Below are 20,764 nucleotides of genomic sequence, written 5' to 3' on the forward strand. Positions count from 1 at the left end.
CCCTGTGCTCTGGCAGTCCATGGGCTTAGGGCTCGGTTACTCATGTCAGAGGGAGGTTAGGCAAGGAGGAATTAAGAGCTTGGGAACAGCCTTTGGCAGAACCTCCAGCCTGATCTGATGTGCTGAGTCCTAACCCCATGAGCCACTCCTGCTGTGATTTATTGGCTCCCTGAATGGGACCAGGCTTATCACTGGCACAAAAACACTTACTAGATTCTTACCTAACGGCAGTTCACCATGAGGCAACGAGAATGAGGAATGAAGAAATGTTAAGAATGAGAGAAGAGGAGAACAGGAAAGGTTGGTTATATTGCAGCCCAAAGTGGATAGGTCAGAAAGGATAGATTTCAGCTGTTTGATCAGTCTTATCCATGTAACACCCAGTCTCTCAAAGTATGTAAATGTGGACTTGATTTTCACCTTGCTTGACTTCTACTCCTGCCTTTAAAAGCAAATGGCCAAAGGCAGATAACAGAACTGGTCTCTCTGGTTGTGCTTCTGATTTATACTTGAGAATTACGTATGGACATTTATACATTCAGTGCAGCGTAGAGGCACAATGGACCTTTAGGACAGCTTAGTGGATTAGGGAGCTTTGAGGGAATTGTGGGAGTTGCCTATGGAGAAAGTCATTATTCTGGCAGGCCAGTGAAGGAGAGAGAATACGAGAGCCTTTGAATTACTGTGGAGTGCTAGGACCAGTGGTATTTTAGCTTATAAGAAGGAGCCATCTAGGGGGCATGTGGCTGGCCCAGTTGGTAGAGCATGCGACTCTTGACGTCAGTGTCGTGAGTTCAAGCCTCAGTTTGGGCATGGAGCTTACTTAAAAAAAAAAAAAAAAAGTGCCATCTTGGATATGCTGGATATATTTAAAGGAGTCAGAAAAGATGCTAAAATTGGGTAGTCGAGGAGAAGGGAGATTGGTTCATTGTACTTCTGTGAAAGGTATGGACACAGAGGGTCAGCACTGCTTCCAGATCCTAAGTTCAAGGGAGCACCTTTTAAGAGCCTGGAAGTAGCCAGAATAATCACATCAAGGGGACAGACATGCAAATAACACTTCTTATCCCTTACCACACTGCAGGCTCTATATGGTGTTCCACAGGTCTCTGGTCATCCATGCCACCACTCGGGTAGGGATGCCATTGTCTTCATTTTACAGGTGAAGGGAATGAGGCATAGTGAGGCGGGAATGTTTGCCCAAGGTCACACAGCTAGGAAGTAACAAAGTCAGGACTTGAACGCAGGTTTGTGACTCAGTGCCCCCCGCCCCCAGACCCATACCACCTCCCTGCCTTCAGAACCATCGGCAGCCATGGCAGCGGGGTGACTGAGGACAGACTTCAGTGGCCCTGGAGAGGAGGAGTCCCAAGAAAGAGGTGACTCTAGTCCCCTAGGGAGATGACCAACCCAGGGCTGATCATGAGGCAGGCCCTGGCGCTAGAAAGGTAAAAAGTAGATGGAGGAGCCATTGTTTTGGCCCCACAAGGTTCCCTGTGGACGCTGTCCGTGGTGTAACTCAGGCCTGAGGTGAGCCAGCACTTCAGCCCCACTGTGCTTGCCGTCCACTCGGACGCCTGTGGATCTGTGACACCTGACTTGGATCTGCCAGGGTGTCAGTGTGACGAGAAGAGCTGACACAAACACAGGGACAGTAGGGGGCAGCCTACAGCCTAGGGCCTAGGGTGGGGATGGCAGGAGGCCACCCGAGTCCTGGTAACACTGTTCCTTTCGTGTGAGGAAGCCTTTCTTTCCTGGAAAGGGCCCTCATTAGCGCAGTTGGCTAGACTCAGGCCCCTATCCCCGGACCCCAGTCAGCTTGGCAAGGATGGGGCCCAGGAGGAGCAGCATGACAGCTTCCCCCACCAGGCGACAGGTTTGGCATGGGGGAAGGTGCCACTCCACAGAAGGAAGGGAGGGGTGGTGATCTGACCCAGGAATGGTGGGGGGAGGGGAGGCACAATACGTCAGATTTGAAGCACCTATAAAGGGCTTGCATACAGGGGGTTCTTAAGGCCAGACCTTGTGGGAAAAGGCCAAGTGTGCAGGTGGGTTTTTATTCTCTGCCCTGGGCCAGAGCCCTGATATGGGGAGATGAGCTAGAGACCATGGGCATTGGCTTGGTGCCCTCAAGGAAGGACTCTAGCCTGTCTGTATGGAAGTCAAAGTGACTCCCAGGTAATGGGCTGGCAGCAGACACCTGGCTGTGAGATTACCTGCTGGTCCTGTGGATGACTGAATTTGTCCAAATAACTGAAGTAGCCTGAGGCCCAAGGCCAGACAGGGGCTTACAACCTAGGGGTCTCTGCTGGTAAGTAATGATCTGATCCTGACCCTGGGCCCTTATACCTCTTTCTTCTATCCAGTGAGACACTTCATCAAAAGCATAGAGCACAGTCCCTGGCTCTGAGCAGTCCTCCAGTTCAGCAAGCATTTATGGAGGGCCTTCCCTGTGCTGGTCAGATGGGGAATATTATAAACATGAAAAAGACTTAGCCCTAACCTTCGAGATGTTTGGGGTGGCAGGTTGACAGATTGTGGACAGCCCTGCTTAAGGGTACTGTGGTGTGAGTCAAGATTGCAGCAAGAACCAGGTGGGCCCATGGAAGAGGGGTGTTGGGGTGGGATTCCTGGAGGGGTGACCCTGGTATCATGATGGAGTTGGCCAGATTTGGAGAACAGCGGTGGGGTGAGGGTAATTAGATGTAAAGGGAGGAGTATGGGTGAGAAGCACCTGGTAGTGGTAGTGGGGACAGCTCTGAGCAATTCAGAACAGTGAGAACCAAGTTAGGGGTGAGGATGCAGGAGGGTGAGTCTGGAGGAGACATCTCACCCCAGGGTTTTATGCATCAGAATCTCCTCCACATGTCTAGAGTGTGGAGGACCCATCAAAGGGCCCCATGTGGCCTGGGCCTCATTCTGATGACTCAGGAAGGTGTAAGCAGCACAGGGTGGTATCAGTAGATAGTGAGGTCACCAGGCCCAGATGCCAGAGGAAGTAGCAGATACAATCTTTCTGGATGGAGGGTCTCTGATTTTCACCCAGTCTTTATCTGTGGCTTTCAAACCACTGCTTTCTGGGGTCATGACTGGGTCCTTTGAACCCAAATACTATGGTTCCTTCTTATTCCATGGGCTGCTTAGTAAAAATACCACAAACAGGGTAGCTTATAAACAACAGAAATTTATTACTTTCAGTCCTGGAGACCAGGAAGTCCAAGGTCAAAGCACCAGCAGATTCGCTGTCTGTCAAGACCCACTTCTTAGAAAGCATCTTTTCTCTGCAACCTCACAGGGTAGAAGGGCATGGTGGGTGTTACTCTTGGGCTCTCATTTATAAGGATGCTAATTGACCCAATCATCTCCCAAAGGACTCACCTGCATATATCATCAATTGAGGGTTAGGATTTCAACATGTGAATTTTAAGGGGACACAAACATTCAGCATATAGCAGTTCTCAAGTGGTAGCCCCCAAAGGCCTTACCCCATGTGCTTACAGATAAAGTAGCAAACCGTGGGGACTCTGGGATGCCCAGGGACCAATGGCCCTCAGTCCCTCTGTCACTTCTACCATCATGTGTCCTTAGCTTCACCTTTCTCTGACCCAGACTCCAAGGGAGTGTGCCCACAGGCAGGGCTAGGAAGCCAGAATCTGGCACCATTTCATAAAAGATCAGAGTTAAAGATTGAGGGCTGCCACACAGCCAGAATTGCTGGGTCATTAAGATGCTTCCTTCAGACATATACTTTTCTCATTTGCTTGCTCTGGCACAAATTCCCCCATAGTAAATTACCTCCAAACACCTGAGCTGTGTGTTAGCGGTTCTGGCCACTTATTAGACAAGTAATACAAGTAATGAATGAAAATGTAATAACTATGCTAATACGATTCTGCTAATAGTGTATAATAGACATTATAGAAAGATACATATATGTTTATACATATGGGATATATATAACATACACTTACTGTAAATATGTGTGTAACACATAAAACAATATGGACATTTATGGAAAAACAAGTAAAAGTACTTCTTCACACCCCATTCCCCCTGTTCCCCAGAAGAAACCACTGCTGCGTTGTCATGGATGTCCTTGTAGATATTTTTTATGCATTTACATAGGATACAACTTCCTGTAGATTCGTACATTGATAGTTTGTTTTTTCTTATCTAGTGACTTGATTTATTCACTTCACTTCATTTAGCTTTAATTCTTTTCCATTCTTTTTAGTTCTGGCAGAATATTCCTCAAATGGATGCAGCGTTCTGTTCTGTGAATGATGGCTATTTAGTTGTCTTCCTGTTTTTGTTATTACAAACAGCACTGTGGAGAATTTCTTTGGCCATATATCTTTGTGATTAGAACTGATCCCTCTGTTGAGTGTATTCCAAGATGTAGAATAATGGGATCAGGGATAAAGCACATAGAACATTCTGGTGAATGCTGCCAAATTCTTCCAAAGGTTCTAATTTCTACTATCACTTGCATCACAGAGGGGAGTTTCACACCCGTGCCAGTACTGACATGATGATTAAAACATGATATTCTAGTCTGATGGCAGGTATCATATCCTGTTGTTTTATTTTGTATTTAAGTATGAATAATGTTGAACATCTTTTCATATGATTATTGCCCTTGGTATTTATTTTTCTGTACTTATCCCACTTATTTTTTTTAATGTTTTATTTATTTCTGAGAGAGAGAGAGAGAGAGAGAGACAGCGTGAGCAGGGGAGGGTCAGAGAGAGAGGGAGACACAGAATCCGAAACAGGCTCCAGGCTCTGAGCTGGCAGTCAGCACAGAGCCCGACGCGGGGCTTGAACCCACAAACCATGAGATCATGACCTGAGCCTAAGGCGGACACCTACCTGACTGAACCACCCAGGCGTCCCTGTACTTACCTCACTTATATCCCTTATTGATTTTATAGTTATAGGAGCTCGTATGCATTTTTAGATATTAATAATTTGTCTGTTATGTATGTTGCAGATATTTTCCTTTACTTTTGTTTATAACATTAGTTTGCCAAAGGGAAGTCTAAAGTATTTATTAGAAGAATTTGTAGGGGCACCTGGGTGGCTTAGTTGGTAGTATATCTGACTTCAGCTTAGGTTATGATCTCGTAATTCAGGAGTTCAAGCCCCACATCAGGCTCTGCTGACAGCTCAGAGCTTGGAGCCTGCTTCAGAATCTCTCTCTCTCTCTCTCTCTCTCTCTCTCTCTCTCTCTCTCTCTCTCTCCCCCTCTCCCTCCCCTCTTCCCTCCCTCCCTCTCTCTCTCAAAAATAAATAAATATTTAAAAAAAAAAAGAATTTGTAGAATAAATTAGGGAATTTAAATGGATTTAGGCTGGTGATTGAGTCGTGTTTTAGCTATTGTTCAAATGTTTGTATATTATGGTAATTAATAAACCTTTTAGAAATGGTGCATGGGCACACCTATTTCTGTGCATTTTCTCAGTGGGTGGATGCTAAAAGTACCACTGTCATTGTATAGAGAGTTCCAGAAAATCTGTGATGCTGCAGAGATTCCCCATACATGGAAAGGTTGGGAACCATTGACCCAGAAGATGGACTTACATCCACTTATAAGTAATTGATTAAGTCTATTAATCAGGATTCATTTGATTAAAAGTATCTAAAACCCAACTCAAATTAGCTTAAGCAAGAAGGGCTATATAAGATGTATATAACTGGAACCTCTAAGAGAGATTCTGCCTTCATCCACATCATCCAGTGTCTCAAAGAATGGATATTTTCAGGTCTCTCTCTCTGATTAAGTCTCTACATTTGTCGGTCTGCCTTGTCTGTACTTAGTATCATTCTCTTCCACAGCAGACAGAGGCTGTCTGAGGAGGGAGAGGTGGCTGGGGCAGCCCCAAGTTTCCATTCTGAGGGATCCAGCATACAAAAGAGCCCCTTTTATACTGTGTGGATAGCACCTCTGCCAAGGAAAAGGAGACTAGCTGCCCCATCACTGTCCTCATTGACTCAGTCATATGTCCACCTCCAGCCAGAGGTCAGGGACACTGTGATTGACAGTTCAGCCAAAACCAGGAGAGGAAAGAAAAGTTCATCAACAGACAGAAGGATGCTAGCTGGACAGACTTCAGGACCCACACATGACATACAGAAGACCGGTAGGGAGAACCTGGCCTGGAGGCAGAGTGAGCTTGAGGTGGGGTTCCATCCACCACATTCGCCTTGCGCAGCTGCCTCAGTCTCCCCCAGGGCTCAAGACTGTCTTCTCTGTAAGGTGGGCTTGTAAGGATTACTGAGTGATGCCTTGATCAGGCTCTGATCAAGTGCAAAGTGCAAAGCACATGATATCCCACGAGATCTGTCAGACCACACATCTAGCACTTCGTAGGTACCACATAGGTGATGGTTTTCCTCCATGGTGTTTCCTAGAACTCAAAGGGTGTTAGGAATGAGGTAATCAGTTTGCATGAAGTTCTTCCTTTACCACTGTGAGTGAGGCCCCTTTCCCTGGGGTGGCTCACCCGCGGTTGCACAGGTAATTATTGGTCAGAAGAAGGTAATGGCATTAAGAAAGAGGCAGCGTGCAGTTCTTGATGAGAAGCTAGCTTCTTGCTAGACTAAAGTCCACTCTAATGCCGAGGGAGAGAATAGTTGCTCAGTGAAAATCCAGCCACACGATGGGTCCCTGTGACTGCATGTGTCGTGACCTGCCTTGCCTTCCTTGCAGTCCACCTGAGCCCCGTGTCCACAGCCAAGAATGGAGTGAGTAGCAAGAGTCGAAAGAGAATCATGCCTGACCCCGTGACCGAGCCTCCCGTGATGGACCCTGTTTACGAAGCTCTCTTGTACTGCAACATCCCCAGTGTGGCTGAGCGCAGCATGGAAGGTAGGCCCACCCTTGCCGCCTACCTCGGTCCCCAGGAAGACGCCCCTCTGGGAGCTAGCCCTTCAAGCAGCATAGTGCCACCAGAAGGAGCCAGACAGCCTGGGCTCAAATCCTGCAGTTGCCGCTAGGCTGTGACCTTGAGTGAGTTCCCGCATTAGCTACCTCATCTGTGAAATGGGGGTACCCAGTGGTACCTGGTCACAGGGCTGCCCGGAGGCTTAAGTAATTGCTTTGCATAGCACATGGCTCATGATAAGCCCTCTGCAAATGTTTGCCATCATGGCTCATAGTGAGATACCAGAGATAGAAAGGTGGGCATGGCAGGCTCTAGGGCGTGACCCCCCAGCTCCCCTCTTTTCCAGGAAGCTCTCTCGGGGCTTAGGAAATCCACAGGATGCTGGATGCTCTGTGGGTATACTGCAGTAAAGGTATAGCAAAATATGATTTCTGCTTTGAGTTTTGCCTTTTTGAAAGTGTATCAATGAATGATGTTGAATTTTTTTTTTTCAATTAGTGGCCTGATTTGTTTCATGGAGGTTTAAAGCAGAAGTCATTGTTTCCAGTACTTCTGTGGGCCTCCCCCTAGTCTGAGGGAGGCCCACAGGAATGAACGTGCCCCCGTTTCCCTGGCCTCTAGTCCCTACTCATACCCCCAGAGGCTCCCCATTACTTCTGGGGGTCTGAGACATACATAACCAGCCCTGTCCTGTTCCTCTGCCTGACTTGTGAGCCCCCCCAACCTCCAGCATGGCACCCTCCTAACATGGTCGTCCCTCCCCGCTTCTGCAAAGTGGAAAGAATCCACACTTGCTGCATGATAACCTGGATACATGCTCCTCTCCCACAGGTCACGCCCCGCATCATTTTAAGCTGGTCTCAGTGCATGTGTTCATTCGACACGGGGACAGGTACCCGCTGTATGTCATTCCCAAGACGAAGCGACCAGAAATTGACTGCACTCTGGTGGCTAACAGGTAAATTGCACGGTTTCTAAAAGTCGTTTTCAAGAATCTATTCTCTCTGTCTCAGTCACAATGCTGGCTGGAGAATGACCGAGGCCGGAAGTAACCTACACTTGCTGAGCACAGACCGTTCGTCAGGAGCCTGATTTTAGAACAATCTGAGTGTTAATTGCCATTTTGCAATTGTGAAGAAGGAGGCCCAGAGAAGCAAGGATGCCTGTGTAAGGCCACACAGCACATAAACTGAGATTTGAGTCCAGGCCTGTGTGAGGCCTGCTTTCCTCACCTGTGCACTTCAGTTTTAGGAAAAGCTGGGACACAGTGCAGTGAACACAGGGCGGGATGTCCTCAGGCGCAACTGTTCCGTTTGGAGGCAGCAGGTAAGTTCCTTAGTCTCTGAGCCTCACCCTCACATCTCTGCCATAAGGATGACCGTGCTGTGGACCTTGCAGGGTCCAGGTGAGGAATGAAGTGAAATGATAGAGGGGAATGCGCATTGCCAGCTGCAGAGCCATGTAAATGTAAGATGTTACTTTAGCCCTTTAATTGTTCATGGGAATAGGGACAGCATGTTCTTGGTTGAGAGCCCTGAGGATGAAAAATAATGCAACAGAGAGTAGAAATTTTGCATGTGAAAATAGCACGTCTCCAGGGGTGCCTGGGTGGCTCAGTCAGTTAAGCATCCGACTTCGGCTCTAGTCAAGATCTCACAGCTTATGAGTTCAAACCCCGTGTTGGGCTCTGTGTTTACAGCTCGGAGCCTGGAGCCTGTTTTGGATTCTGTGTCTCCCTCCCTTTGTCTCTCTGCCCCTCCCCTACTCATGCTCAGTCTCTCTTTGTCTCTCAAAAATAAACATTAAAAAAAAAATTTAAAAAAAAATAAAGAAAATGACAGAGCCCTAAAATGAAATGACAAAGGGCACCTAGGTGGCTCAGTCAGTTGAGCATTGGACTCAGGTTCAGGTCATGATCTTAGGGTTCATGAGTTTGAGCCCCACATTGGGCTAGTATGCTGCTGTCAGCATGGAGCTTGCTTCAGAGCCTCTGTCCCTCTCTCTCTCTGCCCTTCCCCTGCTTGCACGCTCTCTCTCTCTCTCAAAAATAAATAAAACATTAAAAAAAATTTTTTTTAATGAAATAACGGGCCAGGCCTCCGCAAATGCGTCTGGGGGCACACAACATGGGTTGCGGTTTACTGAACGAGCAGAGGAGCGCTCAGTGGGGAAGACGTTATTTGGATGGAATGCTTCTGGGTGCCAGCCTGCCTCGGGCAGGGCCGCTCTGGCGGAACGATGACTTGCCTCTTGTCAGCCAGGCCTGTTCCTTCTAGTGGATGGTGGTGTGAAGCCAGTGGTTTCAGGTTAACTCTTTGTGCCTCCAGGCCTCTCACTGTCCAGGATTAAGGGGAAGAGGGAGTGAACCGTTTGATACAAACACACCATGAAATACTGCACAACTGTAGGCCTTCATGCAGTTTCTCCTTTCCTGCTGGAGGTCACGAAGCTTGCAGCCTGGGCATTTGTGTCTTCTGTTATGTGTTTAGCAAACATGGGTGCATGTTCCAGTGTCCCATGAGTCAGTAGCACCCCAGGGTTGAGGCTGGCCGCTGTCCAGAGGCCATGGAGACACTGGCTTTCTTTTTGCAGTTTCTAGCCTTCCATGCCAGCCCTTCCACTGGGGTCTTCTGAGCCTGCTACGCCCACCCCTTGCCGGCCCCCCACCCCTTCAGGCCTCTGCATCTGCTGTTTAGCTTGCTTGCCCCGTCCCTGCGTGACCCACTCCTATGGCTCCTCAGGAGACCTCTGAAAAGCTGCCTCCTCCTCCGGGAAACCTCTGCTGGTGTGTTTGGACGAGTTTCTAGCTGTATTAGGCACTGCCACTGCCTCACGCAGACTGAGAAGACGGATGTACTGGAAGGGTCTCAGAACAAAATATGTAATGACCACACCTGAACTGGCCTTAGGACTTGGGCAAGGGCAGAGGCCCGTGCTGTGCTGAGTATTAACCCTTTGGTTTCTGGAGTGGGGGATTGGTTGGAGGACATGGGGTGGGGTGCAGGGAGGCTGCTCAGAGAAGTGGCTGTCCTCCACTGGCACAGACTTCGGATATCTGCCCTTTGAACTGCCCAGGAATGGACGGGTGAAAAGGCCTCTGAGTTGGCCAGCCTCGGGGCAGCCTCGGAGACTTTGTGGACAGTTCCTTGCTTCCGCCCTGGCGACTCCTGGCTTCTGCTCCTCTTTCTCTACCTGGGCTTCACATTCCCAGATGTGAGAATTTCAGTGTCTTGGTTCTGACCCGGAGTCTGTCCCCAGACCAGTCAGCTCTGTTGCTGCAGGGTCCCTGAGTGCCTCAAGGCTCTGAGGCTACCCTGGCTGTTCCTAGAGAAGGTCCCCATTGGGCACAGCCACCTGGCAGTGGGCAGGGCCTCCCCTTTGCACCTACGTGCTTTGCAGCTTGTCTTCTGGCATGATTGTCTGCTGTTCCCACAGCACTGGCTCCTTAAGAGTGTTGCGTCTTGCTCCTTCCTGTATCATTGGTGCCCAGTCCGAGCCTGGCATAACATAGTTGTTGGACTGGGTTGGTTGCTGAGTGAATTCTGGACCTTAGTGAGAATCACAGGTCATAATGGCTAATCAAGTGCCTCATAATTGATTTCAGCCTCTGCCACGGAATCCTCTGAGGCCTTTGTGACCTTGTGGATATAGGGAAAATCACTTTACCTTTGTGAGCTTCAGTACTCTGTCGTGGAACATGGGGACCATACTCCATCCCTTACCACATCCTCCTGAAGTCTAACTAAGGGGAGAGACTAACCACTGAACTAGTCATACTGAGAGGTTTAGGAACGGTGCTGTTTCACTTACTGCAGCAGCCTGCAGGCCTTCTGGGGCCCGGCCTCTTTCCCACTCTGAGTGGTGATGGTCTTGAAGCCAGGCCAGGTCCCAGGGTCCCTCCTTCCATCACAGCCAGGGCAGGGACCTCTGACAGGGGCATTTCTGGAGCTCCCATTTGAGAGATGCTGTTCCTGGGGCCAGCTGCTTCTGCCCTCATTTTCTCTGTCCTTGATCTTTTTGACCTACTTTTATTGAACAGTCTGTAACTTTAAGAGCTGCTTTAAGTCCTTTGTGGAAGGAGGGTAGGGTATGCATGTTGAATTAAGTAATGTCATTTCATTAATTCCATCTTTAAAAACAGGAAGTTGACTTGTTATTATAAATACCTACTTGGGGCGCCTGGGTGCCTCAGTTAGTTGAGTGTCCGACTTCCACTCAGGTCATGATCTCACAGGTCATGAATTTGAGCCCGGCATTGGGCTGGCTGCTATCAGCCTGTCTGCACAGAGTCCGCTTTGGGTCCTCTGTCCTCCTCTCTCTCTGCTCCTCCCCCACTCATGCTCGCTCGCTCTCTCTCTCTGTCAAAAATTAAATACAACATTAAAATAATTATAAATACCCACTTAGAGTAAGAGTGAGCAGGACTCCCAGTGGCGTGGACCCACTTTGGGACTCTGAATATCCCGGGACGGTGGGGTCTGGGTCACCAGTTGTGCCTGTTCCTTCCCAGGTGCTAGTTCAGTGTCAGCAATCATTCATTTTTATGGCATCTGAAGGCGGTGGGTCCTGGCATGTACCTGCCCCTCCAGTCTAGTTACGGTGTATCTGGACCAGCAGGCAGGCTTGCAGTGAGCTGAGTAAGGAGTGCCAGCGTCAGTGCCAGTGAGTTTGCCTTCACAGTGACACATTCTGTGGCTCTCCCAGGCCTTTGTCGTGGGAGCTGCCTCTTCACGAATGCCACGTGCCTCATGACAGAGAGGCAGTTTTAATCCTCATAGGACAGGAGTAAGCCAGCAGTAAGGTTATTAGCCATACATATGCCATGTTTACTAAATGCTTTTATTTTGATACATGTTATTTTATTATTTTTTTAAATTTTATTTATTTTGAGAGACAGCGTGCGTCCAGGGGAGGGGCAGAAAAAGAGAGGAAGAGAGAATCCCAACCAGGCTGCACACTGTCAGTGCAGAGCCCAACGTGGGCCTCGATCCCCAAAACCGTGAGATCATGACCTGACCCGAAACCAAGGGTCAGATGTTTAACCAATGGAGCCACCCAGGTGCCCCAATACATTTTATTTTTAAACGCTTATAATGTGGCAGATACTATAATGTCATGCGACAGGAGGTGGCATGTGGATAGGCACCTGAATAAAATGAAGGAGCCAGCCCTGTGCTGATCTGGGGGAAGGGTATTCTACAGCAGGTGCAAACAGCCTGAGGCTGGAAGAGCTGCACATGTATGAGAACAGTGAAACCAGTATGTGGCTGGACTGGCAGAGTAAGGGGAGAACCAGCTTCTAAAGATTCATAGAAGAGAGGCTGCTTCTGCCCCAGGGAGCCCACTCCCCTCTGAGAGACTGGTCTGGTGCCTAGTACCTTGGTGCCCTCAGGGAATGTTGGTGAGCACCTGTGGTGACAGCAAAGGCAACAATGTTAGAGACAAAGAAAAAGTAGAAGTGGAAGTAGTTTTGGAACCATATTTAGGCTCATGAATCACAAGAGGGCAGCCTGACTCAGCTTGGGGCAGAGGGAGAGGTGGACGCCAGGTCAGGGAAGGCCACCAAGAGAAAGGGACCTAAAGGGTGTGCAGGAACAAGCCAGGTGACAGCTGATCATAAATGGTACTTGGGGTAGTGAAACCTACCTGTGCAAAGGTGTGGGCAGGTGGACAGCTCAGCCCACAGGCTGGAGCACGGAGTAGAGAGGTGGGGAAGGACTAGGTCATCTGACACTTCGAATGCCCAGCTTAGGAGAGTGGACACCGAACACGAAGGCAGTGAGGGAGCTGGGAAATGGAGGGATGAAATTATGAAGATCTCTGGCCGCCATGATGTGGAGGGTGGATTAGAGGCCGGCAGTGATGTTTACGTTCCTCTGGGGACAGTGAGCCAGAAGAAAGATTTCCTGCAGAGTCCGAGCCCAGTCCTTAAAATGACCTACCAGTCCTCTTGTGCTCTTCCTCCTCCCCTTGCCCTGCTTTGCCCTCCGCTGTGGCTCCCCTCACCCTCACCCCCTCAGCCTCAGCCACACTGTCCCTAGCTCTCCTTCCCACTGACTGTGTCCTCTCTCTAGCTAGACAGCTGTTCCCTAGGAGCTGTATGGCCTCCCACTTCCTATGAGCCTGTGCTTAACTGTCACCCTCTCAGTGAGATGGCTCAGAACACTTCACTTACAATTACAGTGCCCTTCGTCCACCCAGGTCTCCTGGGTCACCTTTTCCCTGCTCATCGTGTCAGTGGTTCATAGCATCTGTTACCTTCTAATGAGCATACATGCGTACATGCGCGCGTGTGTGCACACACACACACACTCACACACCCTCTTTCTAGTCTTCATTGTATGCTGTCTGTTTCTCCAGGCTACTAAGCTCCCTGAGGGCAGTGTTCAATGTCGCTGTATCCCAAGTGCCCAAGGCAGTGCCTGGCACATGGAAGGAGCACCATTAAATATTTGTTGAATGAATAAATGATAGAGGCTGAAACTCAGGGAGTGGCAGCAGAATTGGAGAGAAGGCTTGGATCTGAGAGAAGGTCACCAGGTGGGGTCGTTAGGACTTAGTGACAGGCTGAATGGGGGTAGAGACAGAGGATGGTGCCCTGATTTCTGATTGGGTGTCTGGCTGCGGGAGAGAAAATGCAGAAGAAGGAGGAAGAACAGGGAAGTTATGAGGACAGGTCGCAGAGCTAAGTTTGAGCTGTTGTCAGATAATTTCTAGAAGGTAGTATAGGTGTGTAGGTGTGGAGCTTAGGGACATCATCTTGCTGGGAGGTAGAGGTTCATTTGAGAGTTCACTTGTCAATGGCAGCTGAAGCCGTGAACTTGACTGGTATCACAGAGCCTGTGGAGTGAGGGAAAGCCAAAACCAGCCTTAGGAAATGCCAGCCTATAATGCAGTACAGAGAGTAGGGAGGATCCCAGGAGGAGGTGGTGACTTTGCAAGCACAGTGGTGCTGTTAGGAGAGCTAAGAAAGGAGAAAAGTTTTAGGAAAGGGTGAGGGGTAATTAATCACCTCAGTTAACACACACACAGTTCCAGAAAGCTGAAGACTGAGAAGAGTATATTGAGTTTATCTTTTTAGAATTCCATTTCATTAATAGTATAAAATAAATTCTTTTGCATAAATTATAAAAATCTGTGGTATGAACTCATTCCAGTTTCCAGCCACGTAAGCATTTTTGAATTGTTTTCTGATAACAGTATCACTGGTATTATACTTATTCTCTATTTGTCTTACCGTTCTGTGCAGGACTCAGAAATTGCTCAGATTGTAGCTAAAGCACAATGAATTTTGCCATGGGTGTGTAGATTAGCCTCAGGGTTCTGTCTTGGTGTTGTGGTTTAGAGAGAAGTGAATAATGCATATAAAAAGGTAAACAGTAATTCTGGAAGTGAATAGTTTGAAGCCTTAAGACAGTAGCACTTTTAATTCTTTGAGTTTCCAATATGATAGCAGATTTCCAATGAGGCTACAATGACATGAGTTTTTCCTGAAGAAAAATTGATTTTCACAAATTTAATCATTTCTGTTAGTCAGAGTAAGGCTAGCCTTTTGTAATAAAGAGACTGAAGAATGCATTGCCTCAAATAACAAAGGAGTGTATCTTTGCCTTGTGTGAAGGTCTGAGATGAGTGATCCAGGTCATAGGATGGGACTCCACTTGGTCATTTAGGGCCCCAGGGTCCTTTCAGGTCATTCCTCCCATTGTGCCCTAGGGAGGTGGACATTGAACTAGGATTGGTGCCCTGTCTAAATAGTGGCCAGTGGGAAGGAAAAGAGTGTGAAGGGGCACCCCATGATCTGAAAACCTAAACCCAGAAGTGAGATACATCCTTCCATTCCCTTGGTGAATACCATGTGGCTCTACCTAACCACTGAGGCCTCAGACATGGGATCTAACCAAGTTCCCAAGAAGGGAAGAACAGATTTTAGTGTATAACTGTTGAAAGCAGAGCCACATTGTAGTAGTAGTAGTAGTAATAGTAGTAGTAGTAGTAGTAGTAAAAACAGATTTTATTCGGGAACTAATGCAGTAGGAGAAAAGAGATCTTAGCATAGAACTGGGCTCAAATCCAAATACAACATGGGCAGTGGAAACTTATAACCAAGGATCAGGGTGGGGGTCAGTAGATGGAAAATGACTAAAGGGCGACATCAGGAGTGAGGAGATTGCTGAAGGCAGGCCGGGGTGGACAGATACCACCTGGGAGATGAGGAATTTGATCAGATATCAGGAGCAGGAGACTCTGGCTAAATGGACTTAGCAGGGTTTTTGCTAAAACTGGGTGATACAAAGAGGGACATAAGTCCAAAAAGAACATGGAAGTCCAAAGGTTGAGACCTAGTTGGGAAGACAATTTAGAGGAGCCTACCTATAGTCTGCTCAAAGAGAATCTTTACCATAATTAGTTTCATTCATAATACTTCTATTGAAATCTGAATATTTTAATAAACCACCATAGGAATTTGCCATATTCATTGCTATGGATTATGGGAGGCTGCTACTTTTCATCAAGCATCTAAGGTTGGTGCCTTCCCAGTTGAATTCATTCATACATGTTTTGGGGTATCTACCATGTACTAGGTACCCTCTCGGCTACAGGGGTGGGGCCGTGGACTCCACAGGTAGGACCTGGTATTCAGACCCAGGACAGGCCTGGGACTCAGATTACCTGGTCCTCTTCCTGTTAAAAAGATCCAGCCATTTTCCCTCTCTTCTGTATGTGAGGTTTTTCTCTCATGAATCACCATCTCTCCAGACTCAAAAACAAGTTTTCATATGTGTAGTTAGATATTAACATATCATTAAGTAGTCAGACGCCCCAAAAACTTACGCCAGCTCAGCAAACACTTCCATTAGTGAAATTTCATTTCTGAAATTGGCAGCAAAGCCTTCTCAGATCTTCAAAAATCACCAGCCTGTAATAATGACCTAGAACAGAACATTTGACTCCTGTTGATGGATAGCCTTTGTTTATGTGGATTCATATTGGCAGCCTCATTGGCAGCCTGGAAATCTTATTCCCCAACCTGCAAATGTGTATCTGTTTTAGCCTCAGGAGTAATAACATGCCCTCTGTTTTTATGAAAAGACACAATGCCCTGCAGCAACCCAGGATAATTAGATTCTATTAGGATACGTGAGGGAGTGGCAGAGAGAGGGAAAGGGAGAGAATCTCAAGCAGGCTCCAGACCCAGCACAGAGCCCAGTTTGGGTCTCCATCTTAGGACCATGACATCATGACCTAAGCCGAAACCAGGAGTCAGAAGCCTAACAGACGGAAGCCACCTAGGCACCCCAGCATTCTCTAATTTTAAAACATTTTTTTAAAGAAGGACTTTTTTTTTTAGCCTTATATTTTTGAAAGATAATAAAAGCATCTTAGCAGTTATTTTAAAAGCATTGCCAAAGTTAACTGTGCTTTCAGACAAGAAAGGTCTGCCATTGGAACAATTTCTCCTTGCTTCCTTTCATGCTGATTTAGGTGAGCTGGGAACTAGTCTTATCTGTTCACTTCTGCTTAACTGGAGAATGGATACACACTCGTAGGCCATTTCATTATTCAGGGAAATTGAATCAGCAACTAGAGAGATAAATCTTGATTTACCTCCATGGACTTAATGGCAAAATTATAAATAATGTCAGATATAAAAAAGAGATGTTTTTAGCTATTCATTACCCCCCCCCCCATGAAATGAAATACTGTATGTGCAAAATGCATAGTGAACTGTAGAGAGCTATAGAGATATTGGTCACCTCAATCAGTTAATTTTTTTCAAAGGAGATTTTCCTGAGGTCAGTTAAGGATTACTGAGATGCAGGTTGAGGTAGGTTTGCCAGGAAGAAGGGGCAAGATGTGGAAAGTCTTGGAAGCATGAAAGAACAAGGTACATTGGGGGGGTTCGGAAGGCAGTTGGTTGTGTGTGACCAGAGTCCAGCATTAGAATGGAGAGGGTGGGGAAACCTGAGCCTCAAGTAAGGTGGGGCCAGAATAGGCAGATGGGCCATACACGACTTCTCTGGGAAGGTGACCGTGAACAAGCCCGGGGACAGCCGGCCCTGCCTTTGAGTCGATCTCTGGCTGTGGAGAAGGCAAGATGAGAGGAGCAAGATTAGGCTGTAGGTAGACTGAAAAGGAGCCCATGCCATATAGACAAAAGCTGCCTGAGCTAGAACCCAGGTAGTGGCTGCAGGGACGCAGGAGAAGGGGGTAGAGAAGGCCCAGGAGGACACGTCTGCAGGATTGGGTGGCAGATGGCATGTGTAGGGGCAGGGGAAGGAGCAATCAAGAAGGACTCCCGGCCTGGGCATGACTACCTGGCGGGATTCGGTAGCCACCTGGGGAGGGAGACAGGAGGGTCGCAGGCTGGGGATCTACATGGTGGAGGGCAGAGCTGACTCCCATAGTACCGGGAGTGATGGGTGCTTCAGCACAGGTTAGGGGCTCATACCGGCCTCATGAGCGTCAGTGGTCGAGTAATAATGATACTGGAATTTAGACATGATGAAGCCAGTACCCATTACTGTGAGTGAAGCGGGGCATGCCACCCCTGAAATTTTACTGGCTGAGGTTGAAACCCTTGTGGACCATTTTGGAGCACAGTGACCACTAATTCTCTGTGTTGTCTCTCTAGGAAACCGTATCACCCAAAACTGGAAGCTTTTGTTAGTCACATGTCAAAAGGATCCGGAGCCTCCTTCGAAAGCCCCCTGCATTCCCTGCCTCTTTACCCCAATCACCCGCTGTGTGAGATGGGAGAGCTCACGCAGACAGGTATGTGCGACAGCCCTTTGCTCGCTCCTTCTCCTGTGCGCTCCTCCATTTGGTGTACATTGGAGCACACGTGTCTGGTCAAGCCTCTGTGGGCTCTCGGGGTGAATAAGGACCAGTACCTCAAGTAACTCTGAGTCCACCAAGGTCTCTGATTACACATGTGATTTCTAAAAATAAAAAAAATTAAAAAAATAAAAAACTTTTTTCTTATTGCAAAAGCAGTATAATCAATGGAAGAGACATTAGGAAAGACAGGCAAAAGGCAGAAAAATTTAAAGCACCTATAACCCCAGTCCACCGAAGAAATTAGGATCCTGTTTTCTTTTGTTTATATGCCTGCGTGTGCACACACAGTGGTAGCTTACTAAACCCTGTTTTGCAACCTCTTCATTTAATAGTATGTTGTGATAGTCTTTCGCTATCAGAAACTGTCAACAGCATTTAATTTAAATCCAGGTTAGTTAACATATGGTGTAATAATGATTTCAGGAATAGAATTTAGTGATTCATCACTTACATATAATACCTAGTGCTCATCCCAACAAGTGTCCTTCTTGATGCCCCTTGCCCATTTAGCCCATCCCCCCATCCAACACCCCTCCAGCAACCCTCCATTTGTTCTCTGTGTTTAAGTGTCTCCTATGGTTCATCTCCCTCTCTGTTTTTATGTTATTTTTTTTTTTAATATTTTATTTATTTCTAGGAGAGAGAGAGAGAGACAGCGTGAGCAGGGGAGGGTCAGAGAAAGAGGGAGTCACAGACTGAAACAGACTCCAGGCTCTGAGCTGGCAGTCAGCACAGAGCCCAATGCGGGGCTCGAACCCACGAACCGCGGGATCATGACCTAAGCGAAAGTCGGACGCTCAACCGACTAAGCCACCCAGGCGCCCCATGTTTTTATATTATTTTTAACAGCATCATTTCTGATGTCCATATGTTATCCCACTGTTGCTGGGCCGTAATTTCTGTATCCAATCCCATGTTCTTCGATACTTCAAAGAAAGTAACCTGATTAAGTTTGAATGGAGAGATCTCAGGAGCAAACATGAATGGCAGATCCCCAGTGAGATGGATCTTTGGAAGAATTGGGAGGAAGTGTTGGCCATGTTGTTTCCTTGTCCCATCAGTACTATAGGACCTCAGCCTCGATAGAAGGACGGTCTCTGTCCTCTGGTTGGCCCTGTGGATTTGCCATTTTTTTAAGTTTATTTATTTATTTGAGAGAGAGGGAGAGAGAGAGGAAGAGAGAGCACACACTCAGATTGGGGAGGGGCAGAAAAAGAGGGAGAGAGAGAATCTCAAGTGCCACCCAGGCATCCCAGGTCTGCAGTAGTTGAACTCATGAACCATGAGATCATAACCTGAGCAGAAATCAAGAATTGGATGCTTAACTGACTGAACCACCCAAGTACCCTGAGTTTTGCCATGTTTTAAAAGTCATTATTACTGAGGAAAATGATAGTGAGAGACAGTAGGCCAAGCTGAAGGCTCTGGAGGACTAGCCTTAAATAAGGAGTTTTGATAGGGGTGCCTGGGTGGCTCAATTGGTTTAAAGGTCAGACTCTTGATTTTGCCTCAGGTCTCATGGTTCATGAGATCAAGGCCCGTGTTGGGCTCTACACTGATGATATAGAGCCTGCTTGGGTTTTTTTCTCTCCCTCTCTCTCTCTCTCTCTCTCTGCCCCTGCCCTGCTTATGCACTGTCTCCGTCTCTCTCTCTGTCTCTCAAGATAAATATGTTTTTAAAGGCTTTTGATAATTAGTTTCACATACACAAGATCTGCAATAGTTTAATTTCTTTTTAATTTTAGTTTTTTTTCTGTAGTGTTTAAAGTCTTTAATTAAAAAATTTTAATACATCCTAGTTAGTTAGCATATAGTGCAATAATGATTTCAGGAATTAATTTTTTAAAGCATTTTTTTAAAGGTTTGTTTTTGAGAGACAGAGACAGGGTGTGAGAAGAGGAGGGGCAGGGAGACAGAGAATCTGAAGCAGGCTCTAGGCTCTGAGCTGTCTGTCAGCACAAAGCCCGACACAGGGCTCCAACCCACGAACCGCAAGATCATGACCTGAGCCAAAGTTGGATGCTTAACCAACTGAGCCACCCAGGTGCCCCAGGTCTACAGCAGTTTAAAACAGGAGCTCTCATCCTGCCAGACGAAGCACCCCTTTTTGTTAACAAGTATTTTGGTGGTTCTCCTTTAACTATCCTGAAGTAAAATTCAAATATAATATGATCTTTCTATATACAAAATTTTAAAGAAGGGCAGTTCTATCAGATACTCTAACTATAGTATAAAGGAGAAACAGAAGGAAATAAATTTGTTATATAATTTTATGTGTCTCAATATAAAAGCTCAAGCACACCTACACTAGCAAATAGAATGACATAGTCGGTTGTTTATGCCTACATGTAGATTGACAACAGTCACAGCTGTAAATGCAGCCTGACTAAGGGATATTATATTGGGGACTCTAACACCATGTTTTGGAACATGATTTTTTTGACAAGTTCTGATTAAAATAAAATACAGATGTCCCTTAATATATATTGCATATCTGGAAAAATCAGGGGGTGCTAATGGTATGCAAAAATAGTTTTATATTTATGACACAAAGAAACAGGTTGTAGGCTAAAGTATTTAAACAGGTTTTTCATGTGTGGGAATATTTTGTGGTGCACAAAAGTTACATGGGACAGAGAACAGTTTCTTGTGGAGATTGTCTAGCTCTGTGGTCCCCACCCACTAAGTGTCGGGAATGTTCCTCCCTATGTTGTTGTGACAACTCAACCCCCAAGACCTCTCTGAGAGCACAGTCATGCTTGCTAAGAACCATTGGTCAGACTCTCTGGTTACAAGCAACAGAAACCAACTCAAGCAAAAGAGGGACATTTTATTATAAGGATTCAGGGTGACTCACAGACTCTTAGGGCAAGATTATGACCAGGCTTCCAGAGACTGGAGCCAGGAATGAAAAAAGCTATCTGTCCTCACCTCTTTGGTTTTGCTGTGTCCACAGAGTGGCAATCGTAGCCACACCCAGAGGTGAACTGCAAGTCCAAGTTCTTTTTTTCCTCCATAGGTGTCTCTTTTAATTT

General features: G+C 46.9%; 1 protein-coding gene and 1 long non-coding RNA gene across 7 annotated transcripts in view; one reads left to right on the forward strand and one right to left on the reverse strand.

The window, feature by feature from the left end:
• PXYLP1 (2-phosphoxylose phosphatase 1) overlaps positions 1-20,764 on the forward strand; it is a 94,701-nt gene that overhangs the window by 68,581 nt on the left and 5,356 nt on the right. For all 6 annotated transcript variants that reach the window (XM_077756696.1, XM_077756698.1, XM_077756701.1 and 3 more), the window contains 3 exons: positions 6,713-6,871; positions 7,719-7,845; positions 17,524-17,663. In XM_077756696.1, coding sequence (XP_077612822.1) covers positions 6,713-6,871; positions 7,719-7,845; positions 17,524-17,663 — 426 coding nt within the window. The remainder of the gene's footprint in view (positions 1-6,712; positions 6,872-7,718; positions 7,846-17,523; positions 17,664-20,764) is intronic.
• Positions 8,947-10,407, reverse strand: LOC144225455 (uncharacterized). The gene is made up of 2 exons (XR_013333308.1): positions 10,276-10,407; positions 8,947-9,222 (listed from the first exon to the last, which is right to left on the reverse strand). It is a non-coding gene; the product is annotated as an uncharacterized LOC144225455 (long non-coding RNA).

Source organism: Crocuta crocuta, unplaced genomic scaffold, assembly GCF_008692635.1.
Source record: "Crocuta crocuta isolate KB4526 unplaced genomic scaffold, BGI_CrCroc_1.0 scaffold337, whole genome shotgun sequence".
NCBI lineage: Eukaryota > Metazoa > Chordata > Mammalia > Carnivora > Hyaenidae > Crocuta > Crocuta crocuta.